The 19402-nt window shown below is 41.5% G+C and overlaps 2 protein-coding genes across 11 annotated transcripts in view; one reads left to right on the top strand and one right to left on the bottom strand.

Moving 5' to 3' along the window:
- Positions 1-376: 376 nt before the first annotated feature.
- Positions 377-16079, bottom strand: LINS1 (lines homolog 1). 8 transcript variants are annotated; one of them, XM_084640463.1, is made up of 10 exons: positions 15867-15947; positions 15023-15213; positions 11191-11311; positions 10272-10328; positions 9434-9997; positions 9251-9340; positions 7055-7196; positions 6148-6747; positions 3049-3229; positions 377-1582 (listed from the first exon to the last, which is right to left on the bottom strand). In XM_084640463.1, exons 5-10 carry the CDS (start codon positions 9854-9856, stop codon positions 697-699), a joined length of 2322 nt encoding a protein of 773 aa, XP_084496589.1. In that variant the 5' UTR covers positions 9857-9997; positions 10272-10328; positions 11191-11311; positions 15023-15213; positions 15867-15947; the 3' UTR covers positions 377-696. The 8 variants fall into 8 exon arrangements, with proteins under 8 accessions (XP_084496589.1, XP_084496587.1, XP_084496588.1 ...); XM_084640461.1 differs by having other exon boundaries at positions 10248-10328; XM_084640462.1 differs by lacking the exon at positions 15867-15947 and adding an exon at positions 15997-16079 and having other exon boundaries at positions 10248-11311.
- Positions 16080-16173: 94 nt separating this feature from the next.
- ASB7 (ankyrin repeat and SOCS box containing 7) overlaps positions 16174-19402 on the top strand; it is a 43629-nt gene continuing 40400 nt past the window's right edge. Inside the window, exons 1-2 of one of the 3 annotated variants that reach the window (XM_084641351.1) lie at positions 16174-16398; positions 18525-18617. The gene's annotated coding sequence lies outside the window, so the exon portion shown is untranslated. The remainder of the gene's footprint in view (positions 16399-18524; positions 18618-19402) is intronic. The other 2 variants (XM_084641349.1, XM_084641350.1) reach the window with 2 other exon arrangements.

The following is a 19402-nucleotide window of genomic DNA, read 5'->3' on the forward strand; positions in this document are numbered from 1 at the left end:
TATTTTCAGTGACATTGTCAATTCCAATTTGGACCGATAAAACTGCTACGCTACCAGCTGATCAAACCTATAGTAAAGGCCAAAAAGTGAAACAATGATATAAATTAGCATTAAAATCATAGAAGTGGAGGAATGGGATATAATTTTTTGTTTGTACAGCACCTTGAACAATGGGGTCCTGGTCCATGACTGAGGCTCCTAGGCACTGTGGTATTACAAACACAGAACAGACGAACCTTGCTCCAAAGAACTTACATAGCTGTGCTTCTAAGTATTTGAGCCTGGAATTATCATTGCATCAGTATCAGTAATGCACTAACAATCTAGTTGGGTCTTAAAATGCTAGAATGGCATTAGGAAGAATTACATCTTACACTTCAAGTGAAAGTACTTTATTATGTCTTTATGTGAATAAATCAATTTATTGTTAAAATTTGCTAATACCCAGTAACTCACCCTCACTCTGTCATACGTACCATGAATAAGTTTGGGACCATGAAACAACAGGTTGAGTTCTTAAATGCTGCTGCAGATTTGTCTTTTCAAAGTGTCAGTTGGCAGCCAGTTTAGCCTGCTTGGTCCAAAAGGAATGTATCTTTGAGCATGTACACTCTTCTTATGGAAACATTCCATCACATACTAGTGTGAAATCACTTCAAAATGTCAACAATAGCACTTCATTGCCTTATAGTGGATTCATGCTTTTATTGATTGTCTCAACAGTTTCAACAATGCAGCTGGGTTGTATGGGAAAAGGTTTCTTCTCTGTAACCTAGAAATTGCTTTTTGCAGTTCTTCCAAACATTTCACTGATTTGAGAAGCATTCTTTCCACAGGCACAGGGATATTTGGGGACATATTACATACCATGAGTGACGAGGGATTAGAACTTTTTTGTTTCAGGGGTAACACTTTAGGTTCAAGTGTATGGGGTTTGTCATCTGCATCTATACAAACAGTTTCCCTTATCTTTGTACTGCCTTGATTATTTGAAGGCATCTGCTTCATGTTTGCCAAACACTCCTTTCCAACTGACTCCAATTCAGAATCTTCTGAACTGTCATAATTAACAAGGCTTTGAAGGCAATCCAACGCAGATGTGTTATCGGTCCTTATCAATGAGTTAGACTTGTTGGGTTTTACAACTTGGTCATCACCTTGCTGTTCCATTGGCACAGAAGGCTTCTGGGAAGAAGCCAAAGATACCAGAGTGTGTTGTACTGGATCACGACAAGCATTTTCCAAACTCTCATCTGTCAGGCAGGTTTTTTTTTCTTGATGGGAAGAGGTGACAAAAGAAACACACACCCCTCTTTTAGACGCAATATCGAAGTGGTTAGATATGTTGACAAAATGATGCCAGTCTTCTCTAAGAAGTTTTAAATATCTTACAAAATACTCAAGGAAGCAGGTTTCTGATGAAATCAAAAAGTCAAGAAGAACTGTGGAATCAAATGCAATGCTTTTTAGGAAAAATAAAAAGATACAGTGAGGATTACAGCCGCTCTCATGTGTCAGGCAGATCCAGGTTTCGTCTTCTTCTGCTTCAATGCACAAGTTACCAGCATCATCATGCCATAACCTGAAAAGTTAGTCAAACACAGATTAAATGGAATGCAATAGAACAGTTATTTAAATACTGAATAATTTTCCATAAACATTCTTGCTTAACATTTTTAGTAATTTTAACTACAGAGGTAGAAGCAACGTATGAGAGATCAGCAGTATACACACCAGATCCTACTATAGCTTAGTATTAAAGGCAAGGCTTTCCAATCTGTATATTGAACTCAGCAAAATTCAGTTGAGATCAGCAGCGGTGTTTGAGCTAGAGCCCCTGTTGGTATAAAAACAAGAGGGGACTGCTAGCACGGTGTTCCCTGTGAGGGCTCAACAGCTTTAGAATTTGCTACCCTCCTGAGCATGAATATCCTTAATGTCCTGGAGGTCATCAAATTAAGATAACTGACCACCAATGTTTCAGGTATCTTAAACTGTACTACTCCATTTAATATTTATAAGTTATGTCAAAGGTGCCTTGAGTATGTGAGTAGATATCCTTTTCACATTTTTGTAAATATACAAAAATTAATAAAGGTTACTTCATTTACAAGATGCTATGCACCTTGAAAAAAGTTCTTTAGGCTCCTAAATCTATATTTAGGTGTTTAAGACCAGCATCTTCAATCCTGGATGCCTTAACATTTAACGATAGACACTACTAGCAATAATGCAATCAAACAAGTTTGAAATTACAAGTGATTCACCTAGCCAAGTTTCTTTTCATATATTTGGGCTGCATCTCCCCTGTACAGGAAATTGAATGAAAATGAAACAAAAGGGTTTGCATGATAAATTTACAATGCACAAGAACTCAAGACATTTTAGATATCAATATTGCCACTTTTCAGCAAGTTATGTGGATCCTGCCTAAGAAGCCATTACTGTAAAGCGTGATAACAGTTCACTTCAGCAGTCCTCAGATTAAACTTCCACTCATTCTTAAAGTTTAATCATAACATGAAACCCTTCTCCAAAAAAGTTGAGTGTTCACAAAAAACACTCAATCTTGTCTCTCAGTCAGCATCTGACCATCACTCAAAATCTGTGAAGGTAGGACTGAGCTCATAATAGAAAAACCACCATAAACCACCACTTACAGTCTGATCCAAAACCAATTAACATCAATGTAAGACTCCCAATGATTTCCAACTACTGTTGAAGTCAATTATCAGAGGGGTAGCCATGTTAGTCTGTATCCACAAAAACAACAAGGATTCTGGTGGCACCTTAATAAATCTGTTAGTCTTAAAGGTGCCACCGGATTCCTCTTTGTTTTTCAGGTCCTCCAAAGTAGTTCAATAAATCCATTAAAGATTGTTAAAAACATATTTTCTTGTGTTATTTCTTTATGTACTAGTAATATAAAAATACTGCTATTATGAATTGTATGAGCTCACCAAATAAAAGTTTAAATTTGTCTTCATGGGTCTAACAAAGAAATCAATATATATATATATATACACACACACACACACACACACCTACCTATCAAACTTTAAATAAACTGTTAGCAATGATTTAGCAGCTTCCAGCATGTCATCATCTTGTTCTATAAAGACCATGGAAAGCCATTCACAAGGATGTACATTTGGATGAAAATGCCGAGAAGACTTCAGATGTTTCTTCAAGAAGATCAATAACTGGGACATGAAACTCTGCAAGTCTGCTAAAAATAGAGAGCATAACTGTGAAATTTTGCTTTCATTTTTCATATTAAAAAGCAAAACACACACTTCCTTAAATTAACAGTGGATAGGAATCCAGTTGTCCAAGCACAAATCCCTTAGCTCAACTGAATTAGCACTGCATTAACAAATGCCTTGCAGAATGATACTATTTATGGAGTCAAAAATCAAAGCAACTGGAAGTGGTTTGCAAAGAGCCATCAGCAAAATCATTTCACCCTAAATGCAACATAAAATAGTTACTTTTTGCACAAACATTGTATATATAAAAAAGTTAATATTGTAAGAATTTTTACAACTCTAATGCAAAACACAGATTTCACTGCTCAAGTGGAGGACAACTTCCAGAAGAGTTAGCATTGATGCAATTTAAAGACATATGCAAGTATATTATTTGAAGAATGGCTCTTGTCACTCCCTCCCACAGAAAAACCACATATAAGAGGTGGGTGTGGAGGGGGAAGAACCTTTATGGTTGTGGGGTGAGATGGGGTCAGCTCTCTCTCTCTCTCTCTCTCTCTCAAGTTTACTGCAGAAAAAACAAGGAGATTACTGCTCCAAAGCCTGCTGGTCTCAGGAGAGCTGTAAAAAAAATCCAAGGCCGTCTACATAGAAACTCTATGTTCCCACACTCGCCCTGGGGTCTCTGACTCATTTGGCTCTGACTGCATGTCTCCATTGGCCCTGGGCCTCCAGCAAATGCAATTGTAGAGAGAGAGATGAGATAGAATGATCTGATAAAGCCACCTTGCTGTAATTTATCCCACTTGGTCCCTCCCGTGCAAAGGAATAATCTGGTGCAGTGTTAAGACTAAGATCCCTATGGTCCAGTTTTTCAGCAACAACGAATTGCAGAATCAGGGCCTAAACTTCTGCAGGAAATAAAGGTATTAAACTGGTAATACAACCATAGCAAAATCTACTCTGACCATAAAACCTTCAAAGTTGAGATAGCTTCTTATATGCATCCTGGCAGACTGCTGTAATTGAACAAAAATGCTCAGAGATACAAACCAAACCTTACCAGAAAATTATATTATTCATGGAGTTTATAAAATTTTCCTTCGAGTCTTCATTCTGGATTGCAACACCCCCTAATTTTAAATACTATCTCTACATTGCATGTCAGCAGCACCTGCATTGCCACATACACCCTGAGGATACAAGAGGAAACAGATTCTCCCAAGACTACCATGCCATTTTATTGCTGTGGCCAGCTCTTGAAAAACAACCCTATCTGTACCATATATACACCCTTCCTCAGATGAGAGATTTACCTCTGCAATATTCCACTGCATAGTAAAAAGATTACTCAAATCCAAATTTAGCGCCCTGACTTTCCAAACAAGTGCTCAGCATTTTAAAAAAATAATGGCAACTTAGATTATCAGAAGGCATTTCTTAGATCGTATTGGAAAAGCTCTATGGATTGAATGGTATAGCCTTGCCATTTGTCTGAATGGAAGCTAATTCTGTAGCAAGATTTCTTACAACAACCTTTGTTGTAAAAAAGTACAATGTAGCTCACCCTAAAATTAGATTTCTAAAGGCTTGCCTTGCTTCTCAGCAAAAGAGTACGAACATTCAATCATCATACACGCTCAGGTACTTTTCAGACTGAAATCAGGGATCATTCTATCTCCTCCCCCTGGTCCCACAATAGAACTAGGACATCTGTAACTACTACCAAGGGTTAATTTAAAATTTAGCTAAAATTAAGCAATTTTAAGACTATAATATAGCAACCCCCCCTCAAAAAAACCCCAAACCCAAAAATATGATCACCCAACACCTGTGCCTAAATTGTATTCCTGACATTCAGTTTGCTTAAAATTAAGTGAAGTCATTACTTTAACATTTTAAGTGTTTTAATCTAGCTGATTGCACCCTTCATACCTTCTGTAGGCCAAGCTCATTGTACATCTCAGGGGTTCAGTGGATCCCTTAATTCCCCTCACAATCTTCCTGGGTGGCACCATTCCATGCCCCTCTTTTTCAGGGACTCATTGCAACTCCTGCCTGAATATTCCTTCTGCAGTGGTTCTGTGTGCACCCGATTCCCTTCTCCTCTCATACCAGGGTCCCTCATTTTCTTCACTATGCCTGTGGCTCTACGTGCACTCCCATTCCCACTTCCCCACCCCAAACAGCAGAGGCTCTGTGTATCACCGCTTCCTACTCCCCCACCCCAATGGCAAAGGCTGTGTGTGCTCCCTTCCCTGAGTCTGCCATTCTCCCCACCAGGCCAGGGTTTCTGTTCCCCAGTCATGCCCTGCTCCAACCATACATGGAGCTCCATTCTCTGCATCTTGCCAGTGGCTAGGTCTCTCTCCTTTCTCCCTCCCAAAGTATTTTTCTTCCCCCCCAGTAGAAAGGGAAGGGGTGGAAAGCTGGTTCCTCTCCCCCCTACCTAGAGCAGGCACTGAGGAGGCTGGATGTTGGGAAGGAAGAAAGGGATTCTCTTCTCTCCCTCTTGTTGCCCCCATGGCTCACAATTCATCCCAGGGATCCCAGCAGGAAGAGCAATTATTTCTCTTCTGTCACTCAGGGTGTCAACATATTACACTCTACTGGGAGGATGAGTAGGGGTACTACTCATATGCTGCAAAGTATTAACAGAGGTCATCAATAGATGACAGTAGCTCCATGTGTTCCTATGTTCCCTCTATCAATGTTCATTCAGGTTGTCCCCAGAGTCAACCTGGCCACTGATTCCTAGAAATTCCCTGAAAATCTGGAATTGATAGGATGTGGCATTCAGAAGTAGTTAAACATATACAGAGAAATGCTGTTCAGTTGTGTGTAAGACTTTGCAAGCTCAGCCAACAATCTTAAACTGCCTAAATCAACTATAAGCTTTAGAATGTATGCTACTTAATGAATTTAAATAGACCATTACCTTTTATTTCAGCTGCTTTAGTAGAGTTCTGGACCTTGATCTCTAAAGCTTTAAGTAAAACCAAACTCAAGGCTCTGAGGATTACTTGGTCAGGACCACTGTGGATGCCATCCTCAGGTTGAGCTTCACTGCCTCCAAAATAGCTGGCTTTTTCAGAAACAGGTATTTGATTCAGCCACCCCAAATTCACAGCTTGCAAGACAACATTAGCCAGTGCTAACATATCCTTATTCAAATAAGGATCCTGTAAGGATAAAGTGGGTAATGATCCACTTACGAAATCTTCACCAGCTTTATAAAGGATGCATTTTTTAAGGAGCATAATGGACTTCTTCTTGATTAAATAATGAACTGATGAATAAGTGAGGTCCAAGATGTAAGAAGTATTCAAAAATAAAATTCTTTGGCATTTGAAATGTGACTCTAGTTGGATTCTTGAGGTGACAAGAATGTCAAGAAACTCTATGAATTCGATCAAGTTGTTTGCAGCTTTTGAATATAATGAAGTACCTTGGCAGCCTTTACAATGATGAGACAAAATGGAATTGTAAAATCCTTCAAGTACAGTATCAAGAGGAGTGAAAACATTCTTCAGTATATCTATAATAAATAAAGTAATGTTAAGCAGAATTTAAGTGGCGTTCCTAAAGTACAACTCAATTAACCAGATAATTTAAAACAATTTTTCACCACTGAAATAGCATCAACAAGGAGGAGATCATGATAATCTCTCAAATTCAGTGTGTACTGGAGGGCACTGTATTTTCATTTTTAATTTTTATTTCATTATGACAAAGTAAATAACTCATTGCCATTAGTATTTTAAACAGGTTGATTGCTCTGAAATCAGTAGCCTTCCTCCCCCTAGTGGACACTTGTATATTAATATAAAAAAAATTTACAGTACCTGCTTTGTGCAAATCTTTATCTTTCAAAATGTCTCTAATAATAGCTCTAAGAATCCATAGACATTCTGCTACTTGATCACTCTTAGGGAATTCTGACAGAGTCTTCAAACAAAAAGTGAGCCACGTGACAATAAACGTGTTCTAAAAAATAAATTAAAAAATCATTCTGTATGCACAAAATGTGATGTGATATTACTTTTTTTGTTGTTGTGACTGTTGTGCATAGTAAGTTAACACACTGATACAACAATTTAAATGTTACATTTAAAAGGGGTATGTGTGGGGACGGACAAAGATACAGACAGAATATAGTCAAAAAGCACCTCTCTCTCCTTTACAAACATGAAACTGCACAATAGCCTTTTGGTAAGCAAAAATCCTCCTCATTTTACATATAGCAAAACCAAAGCCTGGTGAAGTTATGTGATTGATCCAAAGTCCCACAAAAGGACTATGGCAGAGGCAAGAACTGAACCCATAACTCCCCACATTTCTTGTTTCTAGAGGCAGGTAATAGCACAAGTGTGGGGAATGGTTTGCAAGAAAATACAGCCATTCAAACTCTATTTTGTACATGTGCATGTTATTTTCTTACTAGTGAATTAAGTAGTAACACATTAGACAAACTGAATTAATGGGCTTCATCGTTTTAAGACCCCGATGCAGGAAGTATTAAAAACAAATTTGTTTCTAAAAGATAATACCATCCAAAGAAATTGCAATAGGGCCTACAGTATGTGCCCACTAAGTAAACAGAGTAATTGTACCTGTGTCAGTCCCAGGATATTAGAGAGACAAGGTGGGTGAGGGAATATCTTTTATTGGACCAATTTCTGTTTGTCTCTCTCACCAACAGAAGTTAGTCCAATAAAAGATATTCCCTCACTCACCTTGTCTCAATAAGTAAACAGTAAGTTTTGGTAACTGGGACATTCAGACAACACAAAATGGAAAAGTATTCTATTAGTTATGAAAAGGTTGGTGCCTATTTTTATTTGCTGAAGGATTTAGATTTCAAATAAATGTAAATACAGTGAGATTTATAAAGTTCAGCAACATGCACAATTAATATTCTACAATGCAAGCTGCCTAAAGGGAATATCTTTGTGACACAAAATAAAATTATTAAAAGCATTTTAAAACAAAAACCACAAGCTTGATGTATTTACATTAAAAGAAATATTCACGCTCACTTTCAGAACGTTGCTCCTGCCCACGTTTCTGACCTCACTTCTTCCTACACATTCTCCTGATCCCTGCCAGAGCCACTAACTGCTCCCTTTGTCCACTCCATGCTCTCTTTGGGTAGGTCTATAGTGGCAATGGGAGCCAGTCTTCCAACCTGGGTAAACAGACTTGTGCTAGCAGCACTCCAACTAGTGCTCTAAAAATAGGAATTGTGGATGTTCCCGCTCAGGCAGAAGCTCAGGTTCTCAACCCCAGGGGGCTAAGTGGGCTTGAGAGCCCATGTTTCCAACCAGAGGTGGAATATCCACAATTGCTATTTTTTTAACACACTAGCTCAAGCCCCGCTAGCTCTCTCCCAGTTGCAGTATAAACATACCCTTTCATGCCCCTCCTACCACACTTGAAGCATCTTCCCTTTCCTCCACCAAATCACTCCTCACCCAATACCTCCTCAAATATACCCCCTCAGTGTGGCTCGCTCCCACAACACTACCTCATGCTACTTTTACACTGTTTCTGAAAAAAAGAGTGTGCCCAGCATTGAGAAAGAGCAAGATTTTGAAGCAGGAGGCCACTGAGGGACATGCCCATGGCATGCTGCAAAGCAGTCATGCTAGCAACTACACAGATCCATTGTCTAAAATCCCTTTAGGAAGGATGGGGCACAGTAGACACAGGCATTGTAGATTTGAGGCTGCAGATGCAGGAAGGGAGAAGCTCTGTTACTACTCTATAGTCTGAGGGGCATGGAAGGATTCTGGCATCTCCCCCCACCAACAGGCACTGCACCTATTTAGGCAGGCTCTGCACTAGAGAGAAAATTTAACTGTTACACTGTCAAATTTTCAGTGACTGCTCTGTGTCATTTAACTATCGTAGAAGGTCAGCTATAGTTAGATGGAATAACTGTAAGGAAAACTGGAAGGAATGTATCCACCAAGTACTCATGTTTACTTTGATAGCTTACATACAAATTCAAAGTCCACCCAGGAACCTGACACACTCACCTCTTTCTTTAGTTGGAAATACACAAGGGAGGCTATACTTTTTGAAGCCATGTGAGACAACAGCTTATCAGAACTATTGCATAGACAAATCTGCAGATATGTTTAAAAAAAAAAAATCTGTAAGTTACACTCACTTTTTACTTTGTGTTATGAAAAGTTTTGAAAATATTTATAAAAGCTTACTAATTTTGAAACAATTTTTGTCTCTTTCAGAAGAATTGTAATTATATCAAGGTACTTCTGTCTTATGCTGAATTCAGTTTCCTGGGACTGTACTTTGGCAATCATCATCTTGATCAAGGTTAACTGGAGCAGTATCATTTCCCGTGAACAGAACATTGAAGAGTTCGTGTTTGCAAAGCTACCAGATTTATCATCTGTCACAAGGGCAAGAGCATCTGAAACAGCAGAGTCCTGATGGCTCCAAGTGCCCCAGTTAGGAGATTCTAGGCATATTTGATTATGTGACTCATTAACTCTTGTGGATGAATCTTGTGGTGAAACATGCAGATTGAGGAAAAAGGCATAATCATGGCTGTCCTTTGTTAAAGGAGTGCCTATCAGCACATCCCTATGCAGCTCCTGGAGAGGAGACAGATCTCCCATTTTGGGGGAAAAATTATATTTTGGAGACTGTCTTATGCCTTCACTTATTACTTGTGGGCATTATGGGTCACTTCTTAAATTACTTCTGTCCAATTAAAGAAATGGATTTGTAGCTTTATAGAGGCATTTCTTCTAGGGTATCTAGGAAAAAAGTAATGAGATTAAATCATTTTTGCGATTAAATTTAATAGATTAGCAGAATGATACAGCTGAACTTGGATCTTTTACTGAGCATCATAGCTAAAATGAAACTACTGTTAAAAACATCATTTTAAAGAAACAATCTAGGAATGTGCATTCAGCACACTATTTCTTAAATAGCAAGGATGATAACTGACATCTTTATCCAAACTCTTTATCCAAACATCCCAAAGCACAAACCCTGTTATACCACAAATCCAGGAATCCTGCCAACCTCTGAAATGAAGCCATTTGGATGGAGTCATGAGGGACTGGGTGCATAGCAATACTTCTGAAATGGGATAGAAAGTGAAAAATATTGTGACCATTTAAACGTCAGAGGAATTTTAGGCAGGCAGAGTGAAGTTACAGAGTCAATGTGACCAGACCATGCAAAAATCCATGCCATTCTGAATGATCAAGATCTCAGTTTAAAGTCTCACGTGAAAAAGCTCCAGTGACAAACAGTGCCTTCTATCATCATGTTGGGGCACTGATTCGGACTTGAGAGAACAGTGCCATCTACTACACTACCAGCACCCTTTCCTACAACATCCTGGGTTTTGCCAGCAATGAATAAGTTTTTTTTTATTTTAAAAAAGAACTGAGTAAAGATACATAGCCAATATGTCTTGATGTTTGTCCACTGGAGAAAATGTATACAATCTTCTTTTCAAAACTTGTATTCCATGGATGTTCAACCATAGCTTGTTCTAACTAAACACATACAAATTTGCATATTCTTTTATGGCTACAGACATCCCAACAACTGATCTACTTCCCTTTTAAAGCAAATTCACTGTACCGAGTTTTAAACTGCTTGGTTGGTGGACGAGCAAAACTCAGAAAAGGAAAACAATGTATCCACATTGGATTTTAACTAAAGAAAATAAGGCCCCAATTCTGTAAATGGATCCAGGTGAGCAGACCCTTGAACCAGTACAGAGTCCCAGTGAAGTCAGTGGAACTATACATCAGCATCAAGATCTGCCTGCATAAATGCGTTTGCAGAATGAAGGCTTCAAACTTAAGTTTATTAAAAGTACTTGCTGATAACTGTGCAATTTTTTGCAGGATTGGCACCAAAATATTTTTAAATGGCCAAACATTAAAAGCATTACCGAAGAGTTGTATTGAAAACAAGCTAACTTAACTGTTCTTATTATGTAGATTCTTCTGGAGTTCAGAGATATTAGTGAGGGCAGGATTCAAGTGCTCGTCGGAACTGATGAAGGCAAAAAGAGGAAGGCAGGCTATCAGAAGACACATTTTGATCTGAAACACAAAAAAAGAGAACATTGGGGAAACACTATTCTGATTCTACAGAACAATATAAAACACTGGTTTCTTACATCTGGCTTCTCATTCTTTTTTACATAGCCCCCCTAAGGTTAGTCTGAAGAGGGTAGGGTTAAAGATTTTCACCCACAAGAATCCTTAAGGATCACTCTTTAAAAAATGGAAATTAATGACCAAATACCGCACTCTGTTGCATGTGAGCTCTATGGAAGTAATACGCACATACTGAAAAGTGGAACGTGGCCCTTGCTTTAATAAACAGAATAAAACAAAGCTTGTGTAACTGCATTAGTTAACATCTACACTTTCAAAAGTCACGGTCTCTAATTCTGGGTGCCAAACTCCTGACACCATCAGCCTGATTTCTAGAGGTGCTGAGCACCCTCCAACTGAAGTCAATAGAAACTCCAGGTGCTCACTACTTCAGAAGATAAGGTTCTTCTTAGTGTCTGCAACCAAGACACTCAAAATAAGAAGCTACTTAAGAAGCTGGGTCTAAGAATCTGTGAACAACCCTAAATATACATAAAAGTCCTCGACAGAAAGGCCATACAAATACTGCAACCACATGCAGAAAGACTGACTTTGTTATCAAAGTTTACACTTTAAATAGCATCACAATTATTTAGTACAGTTTACAGAGAGAAGTTACTATGAATTTAAGTATCATTCTTCAGTTTCAAGTGTGAGCATCTATCTAGGTACTTACACAGCTCCATCACCATACAAGTGCCTTGACAGATAGATCTCCATAACAGAAAACTAAAAAGACACACTTAAGATCATAGCAGTTTCTCTTTGCATACTATTATCTTTAGGTGACAGTTACAACTCATCACACACCCCAGAGGCACTTCTTTAGTACTTTTCTAGTTTCTATTAACTCTCTCTACAGAATCGCCCTCTTATAGGAACTTTTCCCCCAGCATGCCTTTTTGTGGCTGGGCCTTAACATTTGGCAGAACTAAACAAGCGCAGTCCCAGAGTGGTCATATTGTAACTAGCTGCATTTCTTTTTCCAGCTGGTAAGTACTTATAGTCCCTTTCTTATTCATGAAAAGATAGCACATTGTCATAGTATGATTCCCAGCACATCTATCAATTATACTTGCAAGCAGTAGCAAACAGAAACAGAGTTTACATATTTTTAGTTTCTGCTTATTTTAACTAGGAGAAATAGAGTAAAAGTATACAAAATGTTAGACTGTAGCACCCAGCATATATATAGTACTTTTTAGCTGAAGATCTCGAAGTACTTTCCAAAGGTAGAGAATATTCCCATTTTTTATATGTGAAAACTAAGGTATAGATAGAGACATTCCAAGGCTGTCCAAGAAAGCTAGTGACAGATTGAGGAATATAACCCAAGTCTCCTGACTACCGTAACTAGACCATATTTCCTCTGAGGCAGAATCTAAAATTGGAATTGGAAGATAAGACATTATCCACAATGAACTATAAAAATTGTGGTAGCACGCATGTTTTTTTACACTGACATCCGTGTATTTTTGAGAATATCTTTCCACTGCACTTGTGACAGTTGACCTGCAGATTTTAGAACCTTACAATGTTCCTCAACCAAATCTGTCAAGCTGAGGCAGGGACCGCTATCAGTTCACAAAGCCTGCACTTTAAATATTAAGAATAAATCTGATACTTCAGGCTATAAATTTCTCCTTCATTTGCAGAATATACTTTGAATTCTACTTGAGGTAGAAATTTATGATCTGAAACCTCGTAAAAAAAATTTGGAAATCACCCTGTGAATATTTTATACAACTCTGAGTTTGATCTCTACCTAAACCAATACATGAAATAAAATTATTTCAACACATTTACTAATTTACTCAGGACCAAACTGAATTACTGTCCGAGATGTTAAATGAATGGATCCCTTGTGCACCAATTTATACAATACAGTGAGGCTGTTAGTGTGAAATAAATTTAGAACTCCTCTAGGACAAACATGATGAAATTGTACCTTTGCAACATGATAGTGCTTGTGCTTTCCCTGACCATATGTCATATTTATACAGCATCATTAATTTACACAGCACTTTACCAAAGATTGATAAGACATGTCACTTGCTTCAAAGACCTCAGTCTAAAACAGACTAAACCAACATAGGATACCAAGTCAGGAAAAAGGGAGAGAGTGGTTGTCATTACAAAATGAGACATGGTTGCTTTAAGAGATGGGTTTTAATAAGTGCATTTGAAAGAGCAAAGAGATGCCAGAGGACAACAGAAATATTTTTTCAGCCACAGTAAGCCACCATGGCAGAGGACACAAAGCTAAAAGAGGGGGAATAAGAAACAGCAGTATGATAGCAGGGATATGTAAGGAATAATGTACTTTAATTGTATTTAATACTATGGCAGCGCCTGGAAACCAATCCAAAGCAGGATCCAGAATAAGAGACAATCCCTGTCCTAAAGAACTTGCAATGTGAATAGACAAGACAGACAAAAGGTTGAGAGAAAAGGGATATAGCATACATGGAGAGTGAATAACGTGATGGTTGTCAAACATCATCTTATTGCCATGACTGTTTTGGTTTGACCTAAATAAAAATTGCAGGGATTGGTAAATAAGGATTACCTAAATAGAAAGTAAGGGAGAAGAGACACGAAGCATGGAGGACAGTTGATTTGAGGCCAACAAGTTTTGAGGAACACCATAAACCACATAAGTCAATGGCTAATCAATGACTCCACAATATCCCTAAAATGGAATTATAAAGTCTGTATTTGTTTTCAGGGTGGAGTACTTCAGCTAACATAGTATATACAGAAACCCATCACTCACTTGATAACCACAGATGTTGAAACAGGTGTTTTTTATCAAATTACATTATCTTCTACATTCTCAGACTGCATTTTAAGTCACAAGTGATATTTTTTGGTTACAGTGGACATGTATTTTTTGATTACAGTTAGCATGTCATGACTCACATAGGATACAATTAGCTAAGGAAGCCTGTGTTTCTCACAATCATGATGAAAGAAAAGTCCTGTTAAATCATTATCTTTGTTTTGTCCTTCATTGGAGCATGATCATATTAAATACTATTGCATGAAAAAGTTTTTCTCCTTACTGCTATCTTCCCAAACAGAAAACAATGGAGGATTCAGCTATGATGCAGGAAATATGGGGCATGACCATGCTCAAGTTTCACTGAAAGGCTCTGGTTCCTGTCAAGGAGTCATGGCAGATCCACACACCACAGAATATAGATGAACTATACTCTGGCTCTCTGAAATTTATAATTGGCTGGAGAATTGTGTTTCAGCGTATAGGCTTGCCTTTAAAACACTGTTAAATTTCCAGCCTCTGTGTGGGAATAAATATTTCCAATGTAAATCACAGTTCGTCCTGCCTGCCTGTGCAGTCTCCAACAACTGTGAGGTGTGAACCATCAGTTATCTTCATTGTCCGCAGTGTTGTTGTAGATGGGCTGATCCCCAAATATGGAACATATGGCGGGTGAGGTAATATCTTTTGTTGGACCAACTTCTGTTGGTGAACAAGACAAGCTTTCAAGCTGGTTTCCCATACCTGAAAAACACCTCTGCCTAAACTATGAAGCTTGTCTGTTTCACCAACAGAAGTTGGTCCCACAAACAACATTACCTCACCCACCTTCTGTCTCCTAATTACAACCATCTAGAACGTCAACACTTAACTTTTTCACTGCTGGCCATTATAGTAGCAATACCCAAGCTAATGTCCTTGCTGAACAGAGCAGTAATCACTGGAGTACAGCGGGGAACAGAACCACGCAGGTGACGAATGAGGCATTCATACTCCCACCCCAAAACGTGCAGTCATCGACTATGCCACATGGTTTCAGAGTAGCAGCCGTGTTAGTCTGTATCTGCAAAAAGAAAAGGAGGACTTGTGGCACCTTAAGAGATAACAAATTTAATATTTTACTCCACACGGCTAACTTCCGTGCCTTGCATAATGACAGGTTTCGGAGTAGCAGCCGCGTTAAAGTCGGTCTCTGCAAAAAGAAAAGGAGGACTCGTGGCACCTTAGAGACTACCAAATGCCACATGGGGATGGGAAAGAGCAGAGCCTCCCCGCCCCCCCCCCCACTCCCACCAGATGTCAACGACCCCACACTTTTGCCCTGACTTTTTTTTTTATAAACCTGTTACTACTGGGAGCCAAGAGCCCTAGGAAGGAGAGCTCTTTCCTCGCCTCCTCTGCATTGCGCCTGGAGCAGCCGGGTGCACAGGGGCGGCCTCCCCGCCCCTCGATTACAAACGTGCTGTGCCAGATCAGCCCCTGCAACGCTCCGAAATGCTCCTCCTCGGCCGGCGGCCCTCACCATCCGCCCCGCCTCCGGGCTTCCCTCACCCCCACCTGGCCTCGTCGCCCTCCTCAGCCCCTTGCTCTCTCGGACCAGCCTCCTCCTCACTCCGCCGCCGCCGCCGCCATGACCCAGCCTCCCCCCACCCGCCCGAGTCCACACGCCTCCGCCCAGTCCCCTCCTCCGCCGGCCGGCCGGCCGCCCTCCCTCACCGAGCCGCCCAAGGTCCCGCTCTGCAGCCGTCGCCGCCAGGCCCAGCCGCGGCGCGTACGAATCCCCCAGGTCCCGCTCGCCCGCCTTGCCCCGCCCACCCAGCGCTGCTAGGCAACCCCCTCGCTTTACCCGCCCCTGGAGACGGGGCGCGGCAGGGCCCACTTCTCCCAGGACAAACTCGAGCGCAACCAATCCTTGCCGGGAGCTGCCGCAAAGCCCCACCAAGCTTTACGGCATTGGGAGGGGAGATGGGCGGAGTCGCCCAAACCCCGCCACCCAACCCGGCGCGGCGGTGGTTTACGGCTCGGGACGGGACTATGGCTGCGGCAGCTGATTGGCTGCGGTGGGGGTCAGCCCCTGCCCAGTGACCCCAGAGTGAGGAGGGGGGCGGCTCAGTCAGTGCAAAGTGTCCCCACAACGCCCCCGGCTGGGTCTGCAGCTCCCCCCACCCCTGAGCCAGTGCCAGTGGGGGGAGCGGCCGCGGAGTGGCCGCCGGTCCGGTCCCGTCCCGTCCCCCTCAGGAGGAGACAGGTAACAGCCGGGGGGCTAAAGCCCTGTTTGCCCCGAGACTCCGTCATGGGGGCGCCTGCCACTGCTATGGGGGGGGGGGGCTGAGCCCCCTCCCCGTGCCCGCCCCGAGGCTGCGCGCTCGGGGCTGATCCCCCTGCCCCTTCTCACGGGACTCTGCTGCGGGGGGAGGGGAATAGACTGCAGCCCCATAGGACTGCTGGCGGGGGGGGGGGGCACTGGCCCATCCCCCTGGGTACTGATCTTGGGCGGCTACTCCCCCCTCCGCCCCGTGATTCCCTTGGACACTTTGGTATTGGGGGGCTAGCCCCCGCTCTGCCCCGTGGCTCCTTTGAGACCGCTCTGGAGGCGGGAGGGCTATCCCCCCTGCCCCCTCTGAGACTCTGCTCTGGAGGGGACTAGCCCATTCCATGCCTGCCCTCACCCCCCGACTCTCCTCTCCTCTCCTCCCACTGTAGCCCTTGCCCCCACTATCCTCCCAAACTGTTTTGGAGAAGAGTAAATCTGCTCCATCCTCTCCCCCGCCCCTTTGATCCTTCTCTGGATACTCTGCTATAGGGGGTTCACCCTTCCCTGCTCCCACTGTCCCCTTTCAGGTGCCCTGAAATACTCTGTTTCGTGCATTGCTCCCCTCCCCACCTTTCACCCTCTTCCCCTCTCGGGGTTCTCACAGCAAAAATTTTGGTGGCCTCAGAGTGAGGCCACCAACTCTTGGTGGTGGCCACTATGACAATTTTTCTAAAATATTTAATTAAGGTTAGGAAGCATAAATAAGTATGCGCATATACATGTCCAAATCATAGTAATTTATTTATGTAGGGATTTTTTTCCCCACAGACTCAATAATAATAACAATGTACAGTTTTCTCTATTCTTTACTGGACCTAAATAGAATAGAAACACAAATAAGGTGCTTTGCATATTCTTGTCTTTTGTTGTAGTTTCTTTTCCTTTTTTTGGTTCTGGGTTTTATGGAGTTTTTTTTTTTTTAGATGCGCTAGCTAGTAAGTCTGCCTCTTTGAAAAGTGTTATTTGTATGTTTTGTTAATATCACTTTTCACAGCAGCAGACTTGTTAACTAGTTGGGAGGCAGTGAAAAGTGATATTAACATACAAATACCACTTTCCGCAGCAGACTTACTCATCCCTGGCAACTGGGAGATAAATTAAGTCTTGGATGGGGAGGTGAGCCCGAAGCCCAGTGGCTAGGGGACAAAGCCTGTCTCTGCGCAGCCAAAACCCAGAGACACAGTGGAAGCCCATGGCTGGAGCCCGCTGACAGCTGTTGTCGTGTGGACAGAGCCTGCTGTCCACCACCCCAAGGCTGAAGCCGGAAGCCCGAGCCCCACCACCGCCTGGAAGATGGGGAACTCGCACTCGATGTCTGCTCCTCCAGCGTTTGTGTCTCCAGAGGGAGAGCAGTGCCCAACCCCTCCTTGTGGCCCCAGGGGAGGGGCTGATCCCTCCCCACCCAATCACTGCCCAGGAGGCTGTGACCAGAAGAAAACCCCTAGTGGCCGCATGCAGCCACGGAGGCCACATTTGAGAAATGCTGCTCTAGAGTTTGATTAGGGAAGACAAGCACCATCATCCTGAGCCCGTGTTCTTCTCTCAGATGTTTCTACCATTTCTTCTGCACCCACCATCACCCTGATATTCTGTTCTGGGCAATCTTCCTTCAGACTTCGAAACCATGTCTGGTGGCTAACCTCCCTCGTGCCCTACTTTTCTTCTTCAAAGCTCCTGAGACTTTGCTGTTGGGGGGCAGGAGGAGGGGGCAGTTAGCTTCCTGCTCCTTTTAATTCCCCTGATTTTAATTCCCAAACTCTGATTTGTGGGTTATTCTCTGCCCACCCTTTAATGGTCCTTGTCCCTTACTTCAATCCCAATGAGACTGTACTTTGAGGAGACTGACTATCCTGCTGTTTTTCTACCCCCATTCAAACCCCAAGTATTCTCTGTGGATTACCCCTCCTTTTCAGTTTCCACTTTGTGGCAATACCTTTTGCTTCCTCTCTCTTCATTCTCCCTACTCCAACCGTGACAGTGTTTTGGACATTAACACCCTTTATCCTTCACTTCTCATTCATCTAACATTGCATAGCTCAGTTCTACCTCTCTCTTTTCAGGCTCAGGTTGCCTCAGGGGAGACTTGCAAGCTGTGAATCCAAAGAAGAAGATACAGACAGTAAGAAAAAGTGAAAGTAGTACTCAATATAAAGGTGATAATCCAACATCACTCTTTTATCTCATATCCCGGGCCATTCCTGCACGTCCACACAACCTTGTCTGGATGTTTGTGGAACCCTTTCTTGTTGGTTCTATTGACTCATTTATGTGAGTTTGTAGGATTAGGTCCCCCCTTCTCTAAAAACTATTTGCTATTTGGCTTGAAAATGTAAAATAACTTTGCAGTACAGGGAATGAACTTCTTCCCTTCTCTGAGTATTGTTCTGCGCTTTGCATGATCATTTGCTAAATACAGCAAACATTTACTTACTTTTGTGGGCTGCGACTTCAAGATATTTTGTGGCTTCGCTCTTTAAAAATTTTATAAAAACTCCCTGTCAATTGTTAATTCGGTCTCCTTATTTAAAAATAAATAAAAATTTTATACATCCCTTCCCTTGTCTTACTTCCCACCTATACAAACAAAGGAAACCTTCCATGATAACTGCAGTGGTTGAGAATCATTACTAACATAGGTAACAGTAAATGCATTTTGATTGTTTGTTTATAATTGTCTGTAATTCTTAATGTGTATAAAGTGTATATGTACAGATTGTATTGCAGTTAGTTTGTGAACAATGAATACTAATCAATCAATTGATTGTTTACAAGTTCAGCCCTTCTTGATGTATCTTGGCCTTTGCAGACTTTGTCACAGAAGAATCAAATATTGTTCATTGCAACTCAAAATGCTATTGGGAGGTGTTTGTTTTTACACAAATTCAAAAATGTTTTGATAGCAAAGGTTTACAAGGGTTTAGATAAACAAGGGAGGGTG

The sequence above is a fragment of the Lepidochelys olivacea genome, assembly GCF_965140295.1.
Source record: "Lepidochelys olivacea isolate rLepOli2 genome assembly, chromosome: 10".
NCBI lineage: Eukaryota > Metazoa > Chordata > Testudines > Cheloniidae > Lepidochelys > Lepidochelys olivacea.

Bases quoted from the DNA above. Each gene is read 5' to 3' on its own strand.
- LINS1 (XM_084640462.1), bottom strand. From the start codon at position 9,856: ATGGGAGATCTGTCTCCTCTCCAGGAGCTGCATAGGGATGTGCTGATA. The intron at 6,748-7,054 runs GTACTGTAAATT...TATTTATTATAG, and splicing joins TAAAGATTTGCACAAAGCAG to ATATACTGAAGAATGTTTTC. The intron at 3,230-6,147 runs GTAATGGTCTAT...CTCTATTTTTAG, and splicing joins TAAAGCAGCTGAAATAAAAG to CAGACTTGCAGAGTTTCATG.